The following is a 20,310-nucleotide window of genomic DNA, read 5'->3' as shown; positions in this document are numbered from 1 at the left end:
CCGCTTTTACTCTAAATAGACAAAATTTTACCTTGTGTGACTTTTTTCTTTCTTTGGTGTGTGTGCAAAAAAACTGAAATGTATGTTACAGTATTTTGTTGTTGTACAATCTGTTTCCTGGTATAAAAAAACTACTCCAGATTCATACAGCCATCATAGAGTTGCTTAAGTGTTTTAATAATATTTAATTTACTGGAAGTTGAGTAAAACTGCAACTCCCTTCCTCCCTGTGCTGAACTGAAACATCCTGTTGTTCTGCAGGGAGATTCCCTTCTTTGGAGGAAGAGAAGCAGGAACATCACTAACAGCTGAGCGCTCTGCTCCTGGGAATTTCCTGTCCCGTCCTTTTTACCCCCACCCTCCCAAAAAACTTCCTGATTTAGATGACTGAGCAATCAGCCTCATTCCACACACACAAAATTTCCCAAAGCCTCTTATCTCTTTGTACACACACACACACACACCCAGCAAGAAGAACTGTGTCACAGGCTCAGTTTGCCGTTGGTTCCTCATTCAGTAGAGTTGAGTGGTAAAGTTATCAGACCTTTACTGCGTGACATGCATTATATGAAAATAAAGAGCGGCAGGTCAGAACTGAAACTCAGCTGTCATGCTTTGATGGAGCCATTTATACAATCAGACACGCTGACGGCAGCAGAGAGGCACATGGTTAGAGTAATTTCCCGTATAATTGCTGCCTTGTAATATCATCAGGCGCTGTCAATTATATGCAGGGTTCTGTATCATCTTCATTTTGTAATATTATAAAGACTATGACTTCTGATGTACAGGACCCCCCCACCACGTCACCCACTTTCACAGATATATCCACACAGGAGGTCTGAACTGTTAAATACAAGTCTTTTAATTTAACTGGAGTGTGCTGGACTGTTTGCTGTCTGACATATACAACCTACTCAACTGTACACATTCACAGCTTCCATAAAAAATACATCTTAGTATACACAGCATTTACAATATCATACAACAGAGCTGTTGCAGGTACATCTGTACGGATGGATGTTTTTTTTTTTGTGATAATGATGAAGTGTCCACAGAATACAAGCGATCCTCTTATCATACAGCAATGCCATCCCATCATAATGTGTCACATATTCACATCTCATTGTGTGTTTGCTATCCTGCAGCCCGGAGCAGTCTCACTGGTTTATTCGGCCATCAGTCTCTGTTTCATTTGCCCTTGCAGCTGCCTGCCCATCCGTTTTGTCAGCGGTCACGCTCGCACCATGTCACCCGCACTGTTGGGCTCCTGTGACGCGATTCCAGGAAGTAGTAGATGAGCCGAGCCGTTTCTCCTGTCCTTTACCGTCATCATCACAGCCTCCTGCCTCTGTAACTTCCTCTCTCTGTCTCTTTTCCTGCTAATGTCCATTCCAGTGAATGTCGTCATAACCCACCTGCAGACAGGCAGAGGACAGAAAAAAACAGAGTTACACACTAGAGCAGGAAATGTTCATGTTTCATTAACGCCAGAGTGGCTGTACAGTGGAAATTCTGTGTTTTCAACACGCACCTCCTCATCAGACTGCTCCTCCTCTTCTTCCTCACTGTCATCTGATTCACTATCAGGCAGCTCCCTCAGCTCGGGATCGGTCAGCGAGTACAGTTCTTCCCTGATGTCGAAACTGCCATAACCGTAGGTGAGGTGGTAGGGGGTGTGACCTCCAGAGGTCAGGAGGTTGGGGTCTGCTCCTTTTTTCAGCAGCAGTTTGACCAGGGCAAGATTCTGCTGGTCCACGGCCAAATGCAGTGCACTGCGACCGTTATGCTGCTCCTGCGGGACATCAGATTTTTATTAGCACAGGGAGAGGGGCAAAGTAAAGACTGCGAGAGGCCTGTGTGTTGGCTGGTTCTCAAAATGTCTTACAATGACTCAATTTTGAAATATACAGTGTGGGTCCACATACTGTTAGTAAAATATATCAAGTGTGTATTTTCACAGATATGTGTGTGTGTGTGTGTGTGTTTGTGTGTTGTTTACCTTTGCATTAATGTCAGCTCCTAGTTCTACCATGTTCTCCACCAGTGAGAGGAAGCCATGAACTGAGGCGAGGTGGAGGCAGTTCTGACCTGCACAAAACATCAGAGGAACAGGTTAACAGCTGACACCAGACCAGTACATGTGGGACACACCAGCAGCCAAAGATAGGTGGCAAGTTATTTCAAATTGGCTGGACAAATCATTAGGTTATATATGCAACCTGCCATGTTAATGCAAATTATAACAGGAAAACAGGCTTTCACATAAAGTAATTGTTTTCTAATAATAGTTTGTTTGTTTTATTGTGTTTTATTTTGAAATTTTTATTCCCCAAAAGAATTTGTAACAAAACCACCAATGCCTTAAAAATGTCTGTGTACAAATCTAAAAGTGGAAACTCCCACCTTTCTATTTGGAGCCTTAGCATCTAACAGTATGTGCCATGTAATACATGGGTTACAGTCAGGATGTGATGCTATGAAAGGCTATGGTATTCCCCTTGCTTGCTCAAATGTTTCCTTCCTCCTAACCATAGTGTTCAGGGATAATGGGCAGCAGAAATGACTCTTTGTGCCCACCATTCCTCCTTTTAAATAGTAGTTAAGACCAGCAGCAGACTGGTTTCCATGCAGCTTGGGTGGGCCACCACAGAATGGAAATTACCATCACCACAAAATACAGTTTTCTAATACTGTTGAAACGGTGTAATTTAGCCAACTACTGCTAAATTCAAACGTTTGTGTTGCCTAATATCCAAACAAATACAGTTTTAATATTGGCAACTGAAGCTTACCATTGTAGTTGCAGGCAGCCATCATTGTGTGTAGATGCTCTTTCTGACAGTACTGCGTGATGACGCTGAAGCACATCAGGTTACCATGGCGACAGGCAATGTGAAGAGGAGTGTCCCCTCTGTTATCCACCAGTGTGGGGTCACAGCCGGATGCCAGGAGATGCTGACACACGTCGGCCTGGTTTGTTATTACTGCTAAATGGAGAGGAGTCTGGAGAGGGGAAAAAAATCACGACAAGGCAGGTGAGTTGTTGAGTCAGCCGGTATTTTCATTATTCTTTATTGATGGTAGTCATAGAGCATTCATTTTTATTACTGCTACAATACAGCCCGGTGGAACAGGAGGAAGTTTGAGTAAGTAAACAGAAATAAGTGGAGGTAAACAGGTATTGGAGAGGGAAAGATGATAAAGATAAGACTGGGCAGAGATCAATATTTTCTCTTTTAAGTCCTCTTTAAAGGCGTCCCTCACGTACCTGTCTCAGGTCGTTTTGTGTGTTGAGGAAGTCTGTGTTCTTGGACACATCAATCATTGTTTTAATGTAGTCTCTGGCTTCATGGATGATGGCCAGATGGAGCAGCCTATAAAGACAAAAAGAGAAGGAAGAAAACCTGTTAAAATATGCATACACAAATGTGAAAGGCAAAAAGGAATATGTTCCTTATTTAATACCTGGAGGTCCTATGCCCAACCTAAGGTTTAGAATATGCATATACTTCCTGCTATATCATGTACAGGTTACAAAAACTTTCCCCTAGATTATTGCAGAGAATAAAGAAATAAACTGTGAAAATGCTGACTTGCACTGCTGTCCTCTTAATGAGACAGCACAAAAAAAACAAATAGTATTCCTATCATAAATCAGAAGTACATCTCTGGACTCTGTAATACAGCAAGTCCCCAAGTTCCCCAGCCCCAAACTTTCAAAAGATTCATGATGCAGTTTATTTGTTTTTTTTATGTACACTCAAATCAATCATGGTATAAGTGTAACACATGAGCACAATTTCCTTAGAATACCATTACAGTAAATGACATTTAAACGTGTCATTTGGTCAAATCAGTGTAACATGGTTTCATGCTTCATCGCTCTGTATGAGACTGATGCAGTCCCCAGTCCTCATTACTGAAGTCACGTTGTTCAGCTTCGACCCGATCAAACATAATTAATGCAAGAGCTTTGACAACAGCCAAGATACTGTGCTGAGTTCGAACTATATTTCGCCGCGGAGGAATTATGTTACATCAAAAAATAACATCTGGGGACTATTTTAATGTTAATCCCCTCGCTTTAACTGCAGCATTAACTCGCAGGCGTCTACTTCGGGGTAGTGTTTCGCCCCCAGTCCCCGCTGACTTACGCTGCTGTAATTTAAGGTACTTTTTTCTCGTTTTTTTCCTCCTCGCTTCACAGGCGCGCGTCGGTCGGATTCCTTGGCGGCGCGCCCGGGACTTTCCCAGCCTGACCCGCGGCCATAGTAGCTTCCCTGCTGATAATAGCCCTTTGTTTACGTCCAGCACCGCCGTGTCTGACCGCGGCTGGACCGACTCACAGGCCGGACACCGGATCCGCGCATTGTCAGCACTGTAGCAGCGTACTTTTCTAAGCCGTGCTGCATAAAAGTTGAGCACAGACCCGGGCTGAGCCAGGCCCGGGCCTGTGCATTGTAATGACAAGCTAGAGGAGCACATTCCCCACAGGAAAGGGATCAAATTACCTCCAAGACCCGAGCTAGGCCTTCTCAGGCGATACTGCAAGCCCGGCTGTACCTCGGAGAACTCACAAATATCCCCATAGGTGACTCCTGGTCAAACTTACGTGTCTCCGTCCTCTGTGACCTGTGTTTTCCACTCCTCCAGCTCCTCGGTTTCAGGGGTTTGTTGTTTGTGCGGCGACGGTTCGCGGTTCACCTGGAGCCGACTGATCTCGGCCGCCACAGCCTGGTACTCCTCCTCTTTCAGCGAGTCCAGGCCGCTGTCGAACCGCTCCTCTGTCGACTGGGCCGGTTTCCCTTCTTTAGATTCCCGACTGTAATCCATTTGGTTCAATATACTGGTCCGGTGGAGGTCCATGGTGGTGTGCTGCTCGGGACGAGGTGCGTTTGGTTGTATCCCGACGCCGCTGCGCAACAGTCTGTAAATGCCCTCTGTGTGGCTGCGGCGGGCGGAGCTAACAACTAGGTGGGGGATTTCCACAAAACTGTCACTTAGAATAACACGGCATACAGATTGCTGGCTCCAAGAGGGGATTTCTATTGAGACACATATAAATACACTAGAGCAAAGTAATTTTGCAGGCTACATCTGCTGCACTTAAAATACACATTATCTAAACTATTTCAGCTTTAACATTAGTATTTCGGCTTAGAAAAATGCCACACTGCCACAGATACAAATGCAGTTTCTATATGTATATTAAGCTTAGAATCAGTGAACTAGAAACTTTTTAGTGTTAGCAGTAGTAAGTATTTTTGCAGAATTTCACACTTTACAAGTCAAAATGGTCAACAGCAAGAGTAAGCAATCATAGTCTTAAAAGTCGTCAAGTATATCAAACACATTAATTCTTCAAGAAGGGGAAGCACCATAGTCCAGGAAGTCAGAATAACTTGAAGCTTACATATTTTTTTATTTCCTCCTCAGTAAAAACTGGTCACATGTGTGTTGGTGTATTACTGTTCCATTAATGAGCTTTTGCATGGAAAGTCTTAAAACTGCACTTTTGTCAGCATTTGTCCGCTGAATCACTTTTGCAAAAGGAAATGTTGCTCTGCAGCCCCTCAGTGTTGGAGTGGGTGGGCAGACCTGCGAGGGGGTGGGAGGTGGGGGGCTGCATGCACAGGAGTTTCCTCCAAAACTTGTGTGATTGCGATGCGATTTCAGTTTGTTTATCATGCTGTGAAAATAGTATGCAGAACACAAGACCAAACCAGCAGGCCCTCCGTGGAGTTTCCCCAAGACCCACAGGTCTGGACCACAAGGTTTAGTTCATGTATTTGATCTTACAAATATATTTTACTTTGGCATAATGCTGATAAGTTTTATTCTTTATCTCAGAGAAATGCCGAAAAATATCTCTGGAATAAATAATAAGTGACTTGTGTCTGTGTCTGTTTTGAGAAATCATAATTCTGGTGCATGCACAGGCTAATTGATCTTGTCTAAAAACTATATCACTGTCTTGCAAGCACTAATGTCAGAGGCTGCATGCATCTACTAAATGTTCTTAACATCCTGCCAGTTCTTTCCAAACACTAAATGACGCAAATGCAGATTTTTTACTGACAAGTGCATTAAACTCCCACTGATTCTCTCATAGTGCCTCTAATAACCCAGTATCAAATCACTCATTCAGGGCCTTTGTAGATAAAATGGAAGGACTCCGAGTTCTCTATAAGGCTGTGAGACTTCACGAGGCTGTGACCTATCCCTTTAAAAACAAACATCAATTCGAACGTGATGTTCTAGAGGCCTGAGGGAAACTCCAGGCTTGTTTTACCTCCCATTGTTCAGTCCGTGTGACCAGTTGGACTGGGAAGCTCAGGCTTCGCTCTCAGCACATTTTTACTGTCATGTTAGCAGCTGTTGAGCAACATGTTAGGAGTTCGTGCAGGAAAATGCATACACATATGCAAATGCACAAGTTGCAACCAGTAAAGTTTCTGTGCAGAATATTGTGTCTCATTAACTAGATTTAGGAATGTACTGTGTTACACAGTGTTAAGTGTAATTTGCTGTGTGCCGGTGTTTAACCTGCTCCTGTATATCAGAATCTGAAGAGAGACTGGAAAGATCATATAGAGGACAGCAAACCATATACCCCACATTTCCGCCCATAGGTCACTGCAAATGCATATTATGTATCTAGAGTGCTGATCACAATCAGCTTTGAGGGCACAGTCAAACAAGATCTGTTTGATGCAGAAGAATCCAGATAAATGGAGGAAAGGAATGCACAGAGCAGGAAGACCGAGAGACAAAGGGAAAACAAAGTAGTTACACACATTTGCACAAAGTTTTATGTATTTACACAGAGGAAATTCAACATTACAAGTATATTAGAAACGTTTGGCAAATGTCTACATCCAGCATACCTCATTCAACTTTACATTTGTGAATTAATAGTTATAATCAACCACTCTATTCTGAATTCTCAAACATTTTACAGTTGCTTTTTATGTTATCTCTATTTTTTTGGGCGGTGCACAACACAGACAAATGGCATTTGATAAACATCTTATGGAGGAATCAACCCAATCCATCTATAACATCCGAGTGCGTTAACAGTATTAGACCCTGACATGAAGCACTTGGCCACTTTCAATTGATGCAGATATGATTGGACTCGGTGGATCAGATTCATTTTGACTGGAAACCAGTCAGACGAAACCAGCACAGCTCAACTGACTGGAAGTCAGGGGCATCACAACCTTATCTGACACGAAATTCTGAAACAACTGATGCTTAAAACAGAACAGAAACAAAATCCCAACATGCTGAAAACTGTTTTAACATTTTAGCATCAGTGTCAGACATGGGGGGAAGTAAATGCAATTGCAAAAGTAGTAAATGTTCCTGGATTTTTGTGTGCAATCAGTACTTTTAGTGTTTTTTGTGGGCTTTTCTAAATGTAATTTTGACTCATCAGCACTTGCCCAGATTACCTATTCATGGTTGGAGTGTGCTTCAGCTGGAAAACCAGGGGAATGGAGGCAGAGACAGAGTTATAAAGTCTCTGATGAGCTGTGTTTATGTCATGGTGGTTTTGAACATGAGGGATTTACTTTAACACATCACCACCGTTTAACTCACTGCAGTTCATTTTACAGCAGTATTTCAGCAGCTGTGCCCACAAGAAAAAGTCAAGGCAGACATTTAACTGGCTGTAAAACACAGTTTATTTGTACATTTGTGAGTAGATTATTCAGATTTTACTGGATGTGATCTGATTTGTCCTTATGTACTATAAGATGACCATTTTTAATGCTTTTAAATATTTGATTTTGAATTTATTTATTTTAGCTTTGACTTGAATAAAGCTCATATAAGAAGAAGAATGCTGAGTTGAATGAATGTCAGATATTTTCCTTGGCAGCCTAATCTCTCACCTTAGTCTTTCTCTCAATTACAGTAAAGATAATGAAAACTCATTGATCACACAAGAGAAAACATGAAAAGTCAGTGTAAATAATGAAATAACGTTGGGTTAATGAGCTAACACTGCCAGGTTCTGTTATTTAGTTGGCTTGGTACACAGCAGCCAACGAAACAGAAAGTTACCAACTACTTTAATTCCTTTAAATAAAGCAACCACTGAATTTTTGATGAATTCGCAACTGACTCTGAAGGTGTGTAAAGCTATGTCAGCTATTTCTATTAGTATCCTCTAGAATACTAGTCATTGTTACATGATGTTTCATCGCTGTGTGAATGCGAGCACACCTGAGCGTACAGTTTCTGTGCACACTTGAGTGTGTCCATGGGAATCCCTGGGCTTTCAGAACACGAGCTGACATGTACAACACTGAGTGACTCATAATGAATCACGCAAACAGCCTCACACACACAGTTAACTACATTAAGGTAAGGGGTCAAAGTAAACGATGACTCATTAAATCACATTCGTAACTTGTGACTGTGATACATAAAACCCCCTAATGAGCTGAGGTTTCAATATGCTCACCTGTGTCTCTACCTGCTTCTTCTTTTTTTTTGTTTCCTGCTTCCTGTTCAGGACTACACAGTCTGGCAGACTTCCCATTGTATTTGCTGGAGGACTTTACAGTCACACGGTGTTGTTTCACTTCACTCCTCCAATACACAGACGGGTCACAAAACAAAGGAAGAACCTGCATGAGTGAGCAACAAATGCACGTGTGCCCTGCATGGTAGAATGAAGAAATTAACATCCCATCATGCTCTGTGGCATGTATTAAACTGCTGAGAAGACACAGTTGATTCTGATTTTGTATCAGATGGCAAGAGAAAAAGATCTGAGTGACTTTGGAAGAGGGTTTGTTGTTAAGGCACAAAGATGCTCAACTGACTGATGTTTCAATTGGAATAGAGTCGAAAGTGACATCTGCATTTAGATCTATGGGAGAGACGTTAGTAAATAGTGTCGGAAATTGTGGTTGACAATCATATGAGATGACCAAGATGTTCGTGCATCAGTGTGATATGAAAGCTACAACAGAAGAGCAGCTCTTCTCCAGGTGATGGAGAATGTCAATGCAGGATGTGATCAGACTGTCAGCAACAACAGTCCATCAACAGTTACACAGAGAGGGATATTGTAGTCGGGCTGCAGTGTATAAACCACTCATTACAGAGATGAATGCACAGTGAGAGTTCAGTGGTGCAAAAATCAGAGGCACCGGTCTACAGAGATATGGAAAAACGTGATATGGTTAGATGAGTCATCCTTCACCATATTCTTGACAAGTGGGTGAGTGCACGTGGGGCGTGCGCCAAGAGAACAGGACGGACCTGAATGTTTCGCCCCTACAGCGAGGGGATCCAGTAGCTCTGTTATGCAAATCAATACAAAGTCGTTCACCTTTGTATCAGTGATCACCTCCACCCTGTGGTGAAACAGTTCTATCCTGATGGGAGTGGTCTCCTTCGGGATGACAGTGCCCCCATCCACAGGGCACGAGGGGTCACTGAATGGTTTGATGAAACTGAAAATGCTATGCTACAGCCTTCACAGTCTCCAGATCGAGAATCAGTGCCGAGCAGCATTGAAGCTGTTCTGGTAGCACATGGGGACCCAACACCTTACTAAGACACTTGTTGGGTTTTCCTTTAATTAGTCAACTGAAAAAAAAAAAAAAAAAAAAATTAGTCAGCTGTCAGTACATTTCTTTGTCAGAGTGGATTCAAATCTATCTGAGCTACAAATAAATTGAACTGTGATTCATAGCTGTATTTAGAGTGGAGTTTGAAATGTATTTTACTCAGAGAGGCTTTTCCAAGGACAAAATATTTCAGATGGAAATATTGTACTTTTTACTGCACTACATTTATTGGACAGTGACAGTTCTAGTTAGTTAATAGATTCAGGTTTTACATTCAAAACGTGATCAATTTATAAAATATGCTGTATTATTACAGATTGAACAACTTAACATCATATAAAACAGTTAATATAAGCTTCCCCTATACCAGCTACAACATAAATAGTCTGTTCAAACAGTGACTGATCAGTAATAATAAGACATTATAATGTGTAATAATATAAGAATTGTCATCAACATGTTTGCAATGAAAAAGGCCTATTTGCAGCTGAGTACTTTTACTTTTGTTTACTGTACTTTTTGTTATTTTTTAGATTTTAAATGCTGGGTTTTTGCTTTGAAAAGAGTGTTTTATTTTGTGGTAAATGGTTTTGTAAAAGGTCTTAATATTCCTTCCCCGGTTGTTTCTAATCTGCCATACTTACAGTGAGACTACATTTTAACATTTTATACAGTGTTTGTTTTCCACATTACAACATTCAGAAAAGATGAAGATACTGAGGAGTATAGGTTCATGCATTTAAAAAAAGAAAAATACATTTGAAAACATAAAAGAGTTACATTTAATCTGCATTAAATTGATCAACTATTCATTCTAATATTTTATTTAATACATAAAAAGATGTACTAAAAAAACCCTTGGTGAAGCAACACTGGAGGCTGACTGTCCCAACAGCTGTGGCTTCGTGTTGGCAAACAGTGCGATCAACCTTTGTGTCAACTTCCTACAGGGAATACACAGAGCAAACTTTGAAGATACAGCTGGGCTCAGTTCTCATTACTCTGCAGTGGTGTTGTTAACTCATTTGTTGATGTTCCTGCATTTTGCTGAGTCTACATTATTGAGCTGTGGAGTTTAGTGTAGTCAGCAGTGCAGACTTCCCTTTATTAAAGCTGATTGTTTTTCATTCCTTTTATCTCTATGCACGTTGTTGAAAAAGTTACTAAACAGACTCAGCAAACGATGGTGATCCCGCAGAGATTCACAGCTCCAGTTTCCTGTCATTTAGTGCGAGTGGGCAAATGACAACCTGAGTCAAATGTTTCTTTCCTGGAGGTCAAATCTAAACATTGACCTCAATGTGCCACCAGGGAAAAGCTGACCTCCTCTGAGCTGATGAACTCTGAGCTGGTCACTGGGTGCACAGGCACACAGGCAGCCCACCTACATTCAGGCTTCACTGTCAGGGAGAATGAACTAATGCCAGGAGCCAAGGTGTATCACCAGGAAGAATCAATCAGTGGGGAGGGCAACTGTTTTCTGCCAGCAGGGGGAGTAAGAGGGCTGCCTTTGATAGATCAGCCAGTGAAAACAGCAGCAAGACTTTAATACTGATAATAATAATCTTCTGGACTTTCCTCTCCTCAGAGAGGTCAGAGGTCAGTGTCAGCTACAGGGTAGCAGCCCAGTAACTAAAAGGATTAACTGTTATTTCACCATGGTGGGGGGTGGCTCACATTGAAATCCATACCTGGATCATCCTGTGATCAGGAATGAACTTTAAACCTGAACCTTTTACACCAAAGTGGACAAAAACTCCTTAAAGTGCAAAAAAAAAAAAAAAAAAAAAAAGTAAATTTGAGCACACCTACAATTCTGTGACAACCAAGCAAACACCATCTGCTGATGAAGATCATGTGACATGCTTGAAAGTGCCAGAAAAGTTACAACATGAACTGAGGTGAGACTGTTTTGTCAAATGAGTCATGCAGTTTAATGGAATAATCTCAACTCAAAGCCCACTTACAACCTTTTCTTGGAGAATCATCATGTACACCATGGTTGGTCTGACAAGCCAACAAAGCAGCTCCAGACGATCATACTGGGTCCTGAGTCTCCACCACTAGATGGTGACAGAGGACCAGTTTAGAGACAGTGACAGACACACAGCAGGGTGAACACAGGGTGAGCATGGCGCCTATCAAAGCCCAGTATAATACTCAAGTATGAGCACGGGGCACAGGGCCGGTGCACTGACAGGGATTCATGGATGCATCTGTTGCTTTTATCTCCTCATTTAACAGCTGGTTTGAGCAACAAGTGATGAATGAAACTTCCTGTTTTATCTCGCTGTGGTTGTTTTGGAGATTCCCATCCATTATTAAGTTTCCATGCATTGTTACACTTCGTTATGGTGTGACAACATTTATATGTAGAAGCATGTGTGTTGACAGAGAGAAGCGCTCTAAATATGTTTTGTAAGGCACAAAACTGTCAGCGACATGAAGAACCATCTCTGGGTGCTACACATGAGCTTTTTTATAAACCTGTAAACTGATGGACAATTCTGATCTGACAGTTTCTGTCAGATGGATTATGTCTGTGTCTGTGTCCTCTGTTAGAATATGATCTTAATTTATTGAATGTCAACTTCTCTTATAAATGAATTTTATGACTGAATAAGACAAGACAAGACAAGACAAGACAAGACAAGACAAGACAAGACAAGACAAGATAAGATAAGATAAGACAAGATAAGATAAGATAAGATTGCCTTTATTAGTCCCACAGTGGGGAAATTAACTGTGTTATAGCAGCAAAGTGGCAGTGCAGAGAACAGGAAAGCTACAGAAATAATTACTGTGAATGTAATTATTAATGTGAATACTTGAAGTTCATCAAAGAGATATTATATATTACTCTCTCTCTTGTAACAGTCTCAGCAACAACAGAAACTCTGACAGGAACTTGTTCTACTTATGAGACTCATGAAGCCTATAACTAAAACCCTCTCAAGGGGAGACAGTCAAATAATGTATTACTACACTTATGAAGACCTTCCCTTGGCTAACCCTTAATTAAACCTGTTCTTACTGTTACATTCAACCAGAACTCCAAGTCCTAGAGCTGAATGTCAAGGATCCTTAATTAACAAGTGAAATGTGTTAAATCTGATCGATTTTTAATATCATACATTTGGTTCAACACACAATGAGATAATCATGCACAAGCAAAATTCCCATCAGTCCTAGTTAAGATGTAAACCCCATGTAAACAAAGACGGACAGCGCAGCGGCTCAGCTGTATAATGCTGCGGTACTCAGAGGCTTGTGACTGAGAAGCACAGATCAATAGAGTCATTTTCAGCAGTCTGGAGGATTATCCACCTCACTGCCCACTGATGTGATGCAAACTAAAGATACATACACACACACGCACACAGACACACACACACTCACAAACAAACAGACACTTCAGCTGGCAGCCTCTCCAGACTGTCAGTGGATCCATATTTAGAACATTTACTCTGTTTTTTAAGCGACTGCCTGCTCTGCTCTGTCCATCCTTACATTAGACTAGTTTCCTTCTTTTAACCTCAAGGCAGAGAGCTGTGCCCGAGCCTGACTCTTTCTTCATATGATGCAAAATTACAATCACTTTTTTCCTCTGAAGATTACCATATGATGTAAATGAAAAATTCCTCATTTTGTAAATAACAACAGCAACATCACCGTAACAGCAAGACTCTGTATTGCCTGTTGCTGCTGGATGCAAACAAATAATCTCAGGGTTTAAACTGGATTTATGTTGCACTGCACCGCAAAAATTATGTGTCAACAGTTTATTGAGAAGTAAATCTGCAGTGAAGTGGCAAAATAAAAAGAGGGTACCTTAGAAATATTGTAGTATAACTTCTAACTTTATTACAGCTCAATTGCCATTTATAATGGAAATTCACTTTATATACTGCATTTGGAAACATCTCAGTAATCACTAATTGTCTGGGACAAGAGCTAAATTTTCACCACTAATGAGCAGAGGAGAAGGTAATTTATTGGAGCGAATAGAAAATTGTATAGCTAGGTTGTCACAACTGAACATGATAACAATATAGAATTACAGAAGCCCATATCGCTTAAGTAAAGAAAAAAAATGGATGAAACCTTGATAACAATAAAGAAAAAAATGAATAAAAAAATACTAATAGGTAATTTAAGATTGATGAGAAATGAAGTCATAATTAGAAAATAAGTCTAGATTTAATCACCTAAAAATGATGAGATAAAAAAGTCGTCGTTTTGAATTTGTTTATTGCTTATTGCTTATCACATTTATTTTAGTTATTCATGAAATTTCATCTTTATTTGTTGTTCTGGATGAAATGAAGAAAATGGCCCCAGTCACTCACACGTCTACTGTTTCAGTCAACAGGGTCACTGAAGGCTGACCCAGGTTTCCCCTCAACGGGAGACAATTACAGTGAGAAACAACCAAACTAAAGATCCAGGAGGCTTGGTGCTTCATTAGTTTTTAGTGTTGGACTCTCCAGCACCCATCTCATTTCTATTCTCATGTCTATTCCCCAGGCGGCTCTTGTCAAGCCAGCAGCCCGACCCTCAAGCTCGTTCTCACGCTCATCCGCCTTGATTGATTTCCAGGGAGCGACGCCGGCTGGCCTGAGCCCACTGGCCGAGCTATAGAGCGCCTGGCCTGCGCTGAGGGGCCGGCCGGGCCCGGGGGGAGAGGATGGATAGATGGACGAATCTCTCTCCGATCTCTTATCAGCCAGAGCAGCTTCTAGTGGGGGAGGACGGGCGTGAATAGACCCCCCCCCCCCACACACACACACACACACACACACACACACACAAGATTACCATCTCGTTCACTCTTTCACTGCGCTGTCTCTCCGTTCTGCTGGAGAGATAACGTAGACTACACACACACTCACACTCACACTCACACACACACACACACACACACACACACACACACTGGACGGTCTGTTCACTTCTGAAATCAGGTCCCAGTAAAAACATTTTGGGGACAGAGCAGAAAAGCGACTCATGACTGAAAACGTTATTTAGTGACTGATGAAGATTTCGTCCAGTTTCACTCCCGAAATGAGCCTAAAGTAAAAGGACCTATCAAGTGTTTAGCAGTAGAAAACATATGAGCTCCAAACATGTAAACACTGTGTATGTTATACTTGGATGCGACCTTGGTCATTAGTCAGTCTGTGAGTCTTCCTCTGTCAGGATGGGCTCAGCTGCTCGGAGCAGGTTTTTATTGAACTGCAGTTTTTTACTCTCAAAAGCTAAAAAGGAAATGAAGGACAAACCTTTGTATTGCATGAAAACATTATTATTACTATCATTAGGCTCTATTATTATCATTCTTATTATTTCATATTTTGGTGGGATATTCATAATATCTTTTTATTTGTTTTTTGTTTTTTTGGTCCCCAGTAAAATGAGGTATTTTGGTAGAGCAGTTAAGAAGGTGTATGATTTGACCTGCTGGGGTGTGAAGTAACTTGTGGCCTCCGTGTGTTGGGGGGTCGTTAGGCCCCAGATACAGATCATCTTTTAAAGACCACTAATGACCGTCTCTGTCCTGCTGTAGCGTCTGATTATCAGTGTTGTTGGTGGTGGGAATACCTCGGGCATAGCTTCCCCTCTTGCGTCTGTGTGTGTGTGTGTGTGTGTGTGTGAGTGTGTGAGTGAGTGTGTGTGTGAGTGTGTGTGTGTGTGTGAGTGTGTGTGTGTGTGAGTGTGTGTGTGAGTGTGGGAGTGTGTGTGAGTGTGTGTGTGTGAGTGTGTGTGTGTGTGAGTGTGTGTGTGTGTGAGTGTGTGTGTTTGTGTGTGTGTGTGTGTGTGAGAGTGTGAGTGTGTGTGTGAGTGAGTGTGTGAGAGTGAGTGAGTGTGTGTGTTTGTGTGTGTGTGAGTGAGTGAGAGTGAGTGAGTGTGTGTGTTTGTGTGTGTGAGAGAGAGACAGAAACAAACGCGCATCACTGACACTGTCTAGCTCTCTTGCTCTCATCACACCTTCGTGCCCCTCTCCCTCTCCACCCCCCCTCCCCTCTCTCCCTCTCCATCTCTCTCTCTCTCCATCTCCACCCCCCCTCTCTCTCCACCCCCCCTCCCCTCTCTCTCCCTCTCCATCCCCCCCCCCTCCCTCTCCATCTCTCTCTCTCTCCCTCTCCATCCCCCCCCCCCCCCCCCCCCCCCCCCCCCCCCTCTCCTTCTCCATCTCTCCATCTCTCCCTCCTCACTTCAAAGCTCTTCTTCACGGTGGGCTCTTCCAGACCACAGTAGCTGTTCTCTCCTCCCGGTGCCGCCGCCATGCCTCGGGGATTCCTGGTGAAGAGGACCCGGCGCTGCTCCGCGTCTCACCGGCTGAGAACCAGCGGCAGCAGCAGAGCGGTGCCACCTGACGGGAGCGGCGGGGGACACTCTGCAGCTCCGCCGCCGCGGGACAGCGACGTGTTGAGCGCGTTCCCGGTCCCGGTGTCCCGCGAGGCGTGGAGCCCGCACGTGGAGTCCGCGCTGGAGGCTGAGGCTGACCGGCGCGCGCAGTTACCGGACACCGAGGAGCAAGTGAGCGAGGCGGACGATCTGACTCCTCGTGGCGAGTTCTCCTGCTTCTTCCCGCCTCCTCCACCTCCACGCGACGTGACTTTAGCGGAGTCTCGCGGCCCCGTTAAACCGGCCGGCACCCGGCTGCTGGAGCAGCGCGAGGGAGAGAAGCAGCTGTTGTTTACATGCAGGCGCGCGACATCGTCCCCGGTGTCGGAGCTGCCGTTCCTCGTGAGCTCCACGCCCACGCCCACTTCAGTGTCCGCTTCTATCGAGAGGCTCCTCGCGGGCAGCAGCAGCCACCACGCGCCGTCCTACTGCCACGGGGACCCGAACATGACCCACGTGCGCCTGTTCCCGCCGCTGACCCTGATGAACCAGGACCAAGCCCACGCGGGGAGGAAACACGCGCTCCACGACCCGGACCAGCGCTCCAGCAGCAAACACCTCAAACAGTCGGCGGGAAAGAAGCTGAAGGTGAACCGGAAGCTCAGCTTCGAGGACGAGGTCACGACCTCCCCGGTGCTCGGGCTCCGGATCAAGAAGGAGAGCCCGGAGCTGAGGAGGCGCGCGGGGAGCCAGCCGCTCGGGGAGTTCATCTGCCAGCTGTGTCGCGAGGAGTACCCCGACCCCTTCTCCCTGGCGCAGCACAAGTGCTCCCGCATAGTGCGCGTGGAGTACCGGTGTCCCGAGTGCGACAAAGTTTTCAGCTGCCCCGCGAACCTGGCCTCGCACCGCCGCTGGCACAAGCCCCGACCCGCGAGCAACCGGGGAGCGGAGACCTCCAGCAGCACGAGCCAGCCGCTAAAGGAGGCGCGAGGGCTGGTCCAGCACGAGCGGCAGCCGGTGGAGAACGAGGGCAAAGAGAACGAGCTGCTGCGCGTGAACTCTAATCAGCACCACGAGGCCCCGGACAGCTCCCGCGGCAGGCGCGAGCCGCCGCTGCTCCTGCTCCACGCTCGGTCTCGCGACAGCCCCGACAGCGACGGCCTCGCGCCTCCTCACTACGACTCTTCACCTCATTACCGGGACCCCGCGGACAGCCCCACGTGCAGCCTCCTGCTGCTGAACGGCAACCCGGAGGAGCGCGCGGACCTGCCGCAGCCTCCGATCCCGTTCATCCGGTCGGTGCCGGAGGAGGAGGAGGAGGCGCACGAGTGTCGGTACTGTGGGAAGAAGTTCCGCCGTCACGCGTACCTGAAGAAACACCTGGCCGCGCACGAGATGACCGCGGCGACGGCGGCCCCGCCCCCTTACAGCCAGGCGCGCGACAGCGGCGGCGGACAGGTGTTCCTGTGTCACCTGTGCGGCGCGCGCTTCCCGTCGGTGGAAATCCGGGACAAACACCGTCTGTGGCACGCGATGAGGGACGAGCTGCTGGCGGGGGCACGAGGACTCGGGCCAGATGTTTTCCACGCGCACAGGGAGGAGAGCGGCCCCGGGGAGCGCGAGCAGCAGCAGATGTTCACGTGTAAGCACTGTCCGTCAACATTCTTCAGCTCCCCGGGGCTCACGAGACACATCAACAAGTCTCACCCCGTGGAAAACCGGCAGCTGGTGCTCGTGCAGATGACCGTGCGGCCGTGAGACGCGCGCGAGACATGGACACTGAAGCAGATTATTTATTAAAAAAAAAAAGAAAAAAGTCTTCGGTCAGAGTCACGAGGAAACGATTCACACTCACGGAAACATTTACGTCATCGACGGGTTGTAAAGTGGGACGGAAGCCTGTTGGTGTCAGCCGAGCTCAGTTCGACAGACTGACCCCTGAACTTTAACCCGACACAGCAGGAGAAGCTGAACTGTCCGCTGCGCTGCGGAAACCCCTCAGCCCACGGTCCTGAAACCGCGTCTGCACACACGAGTCAAACTAGAACTGTCTGGCTTTTCATTCACTGGACAGTTGACAGATCGAACATGTTCCTTCATTAAATGAACTAAAGGCCGGACTCTGACAGACATTTTAAAGTAAAATGAAATGAAATCACAGTGTCCTTGATTCATAAAGACAGTTTCTTCTGTTGAAAACCTTTGAGAAAAAAACGTGATCTCAATGTTCAGTTTGTCGTTGCCAGGGTTCGTCAATCACAGAACTGGCAGAGAGCGGCCATCTCTCTGCAAACGATCCCACATTAACGCGACTGCTGCGTGGGAGTGGGTGGGGCGGGCTGGAGGAGGAAGGAGCAGCGTTCCGGACCCACACCGAGGCCACGATGAACGCGCTCTCTGCACGCGGCTGACATTTGAGACCATGTTCAACATACTTCTGTGGCAAAGTAATCAGATCACACCGATGCTAAGAAGCAGAAGAAGTGGGTTAGATTGTGTGAAGCAGAGCCAGACCATAATCAATGACCCGTGATCTCATTTTAGAAAGTGACCTTCCATAACCTGAAAACTGGAGACGGAATCAATGTCCTAACTCTATTTCCTGTACAGTGAACAATAAAAAACAAATACACAAAAAGAGAAAACGATGAGATCATCAGACAGAATATGCCTTTTATAGTGAATGTGCCGGTTAACTTATCTGCTATAAAATATTTTCATACAGAAATGGAACATTTCATGTTAGTACTGCTAGTTAAGAAAATGTCTTTTGTGTTTAATGATTATAAATTACTGTTCAAATATGTGCTAAATGCCTTCATGATGCTAAAATGTAATTGTGGTTCTAAGAAGCCTGTTACTATTTTGATATGTTGAATGTGGAATTTATTCTAAATCATTGTCAATAAATGGGAATACAGTATGATCAATGAGCTGTTCTCAGTCTGTTTATTACTGCTGTTTATACATTTGCTGCACACACACACACACACACAACACGAGTCAGTCTAACAGTGAGTGGTATGAATCATTTATTGTTAAATTCCATCATTGCACGTCCACACTGTGTGTCTGAAACAGATGTTACACATTTACATCATACAGCTTTGACAGTAACATAGTGTGAGGAGTGTGTATGTGCAAGCGTGCATGTGTGTGCTGTGGCACAGCTGTTAACTGGGTCAACACAGGCAGTTAGTACTGAACTGGCGTCATGCAGTATGTGTAGTCAGTAGTTACACACTTCAGCGTCGTCCCAAACTAACATCTGGAGGACAGCTGAACCCGTATCCATGGCAGCCCTCGTGTTCAGTCTACGTCAGGCACAGATGATCCAAACTGTTACTTCTGAAGGGAAATCTGCGCAAACAGGGAGGAGGAAGGGGAATACGACATTCCCCCCTCTTCTTTAGACAATGAGGATTTGGGCCAAAAAAGCTGAAAAATATTTCTACCAAAAAATCCCGAGTCAAATTCCTCTGGGAGGACGGTGCCTCAGGGTCGCTGTGTCAGCTCTTGATAATGCTGAAAGGCTTTGGGTAACTCAGGTTTTCTATACATTTTGGTTGCTGCTAATCAGGCTTTTTATTTCTAAACTAAATGAACATGCATTCATTCATGTGAGTTCAGTAAAGCTGAATAAGCAGATTTTTTTTTTTTTTTTTTAATTCATGCCAAACATGGGTCCTCAGGATTATTTACAATCTGTGAAACGAATCTGAAAGTTCCCAACTTTCTCATGGGACATTAAAGCAGCATCAGGACTCAAGTCGTCATGTGGAGGTGCAGGTATTTTAATTGGAAGGAGGAGAGGTTTAGCATAAAGGAGTGTAAATAAACAGGGTGTTCCTGTGTGGTTCTGGGATCTGGTCATGTGAACAGGCTCAGGATGTAACAAAGCAAACTGGGACACGGTTGGTTACTGGCGGGTGAGCCGAGGGTACAGATCAGTCCCAGGCCTCTACCACCGCACTACATCACTTGTCTCAACCAATAAATGATGCTTCAACCTCAGCAAGAAGAACTGCAACAGCAATAATTTATAAGGGACAACTTTGATCTCAGCTGACCTCAAATATTCACACACAAAGTAACACACGAATTTGACCTAAATTTACATAGACAAATTCTGACAATTTCAACCCCTTGGAGGAGTCAAAAAAAAGTTTTTACAATCCCTTTCCTCTCTACAGAGACACTATGGCTGAAATAAAAAATAAACAGCAACAGAGAACACAGCTGTGAATACAGTTACTTCAAGCAGTGAAGCGTAATGCAAAACCTTTAACTTAGACCTGTATTTTCAAATACAGATCTTTCATATACACGTTTGCTCTACCAGAGATCAGGCTATGAAAAAAAACGA

At 44.4% G+C, this 20,310-nt stretch overlaps 2 protein-coding genes across 2 annotated transcripts; one reads left to right on the top strand and one right to left on the bottom strand.

Annotated features, from left to right (window-relative positions):
• Positions 1 to 842: 842 nt before the first annotated feature.
• Positions 843 to 4,944, bottom strand: nfkbiab (nuclear factor of kappa light polypeptide gene enhancer in B-cells inhibitor, alpha b). The gene is made up of 6 exons (XM_071471464.1): positions 4,616 to 4,944; positions 3,272 to 3,377; positions 2,796 to 3,006; positions 2,003 to 2,091; positions 1,535 to 1,795; positions 843 to 1,418 (listed from the first exon to the last, which is right to left on the bottom strand). The coding sequence occupies exons 1-6, from the start codon at positions 4,867 to 4,869 to the stop codon at positions 1,383 to 1,385; spliced, it is 957 nt and encodes a 318-aa protein (XP_071327565.1). The 5' UTR covers positions 4,870 to 4,944; the 3' UTR covers positions 843 to 1,382.
• Positions 4,945 to 15,814: 10,870 nt separating this feature from the next.
• LOC139614095 (insulinoma-associated protein 2) lies at positions 15,815 to 18,874 on the top strand. Its single transcript, XM_071471239.1, has one exon. It carries the CDS (start codon positions 15,882 to 15,884, stop codon positions 17,700 to 17,702), a length of 1,821 nt encoding a protein of 606 aa, XP_071327340.1. The 5' UTR covers positions 15,815 to 15,881; the 3' UTR covers positions 17,703 to 18,874.
• Positions 18,875 to 20,310: the final 1,436 nt, after the last annotated feature.

The sequence above is a fragment of the Trachinotus anak genome, unplaced genomic scaffold (genome assembly GCF_046630095.1).
Source record: "Trachinotus anak isolate AG129_WGS33_773 ecotype Australia unplaced genomic scaffold, CSIRO_AGI_Tana_v1 ptg000033l, whole genome shotgun sequence".
In the NCBI taxonomy this organism is placed as follows: domain Eukaryota; kingdom Metazoa; phylum Chordata; class Actinopteri; order Carangiformes; family Carangidae; genus Trachinotus; species Trachinotus anak.
The sequence above is the reverse complement of the archived record's forward strand: the minus strand, read 5'-3'. Positions and strand labels throughout refer to the sequence as shown.

Excerpts from the sequence above, each read along its gene's own strand:
- nfkbiab (XM_071471464.1), bottom strand. The coding sequence starts at position 4,869 with ATGGACCTCCACCGGACCAGTATATTGAACCAAATGGATTACAGTCGG. Across the intron at positions 3,378-4,615 it reads GTCACAGAGGACGGAGACAC|GCTGCTCCATCTGGCCATCA; the intron begins GTAAGTTTGACC and ends TTGTCTTTATAG. Across the intron at positions 3,007-3,271 it reads CACAAAACGACCTGAGACAG|ACTCCTCTCCATTTAGCAGT; the intron begins GTACGTGAGGGA and ends TCCCCTCTCCAG.
- LOC139614095 (XM_071471239.1), top strand. The coding sequence starts at position 15,882 with ATGCCTCGGGGATTCCTGGTGAAGAGGACCCGGCGCTGCTCCGCGTCT.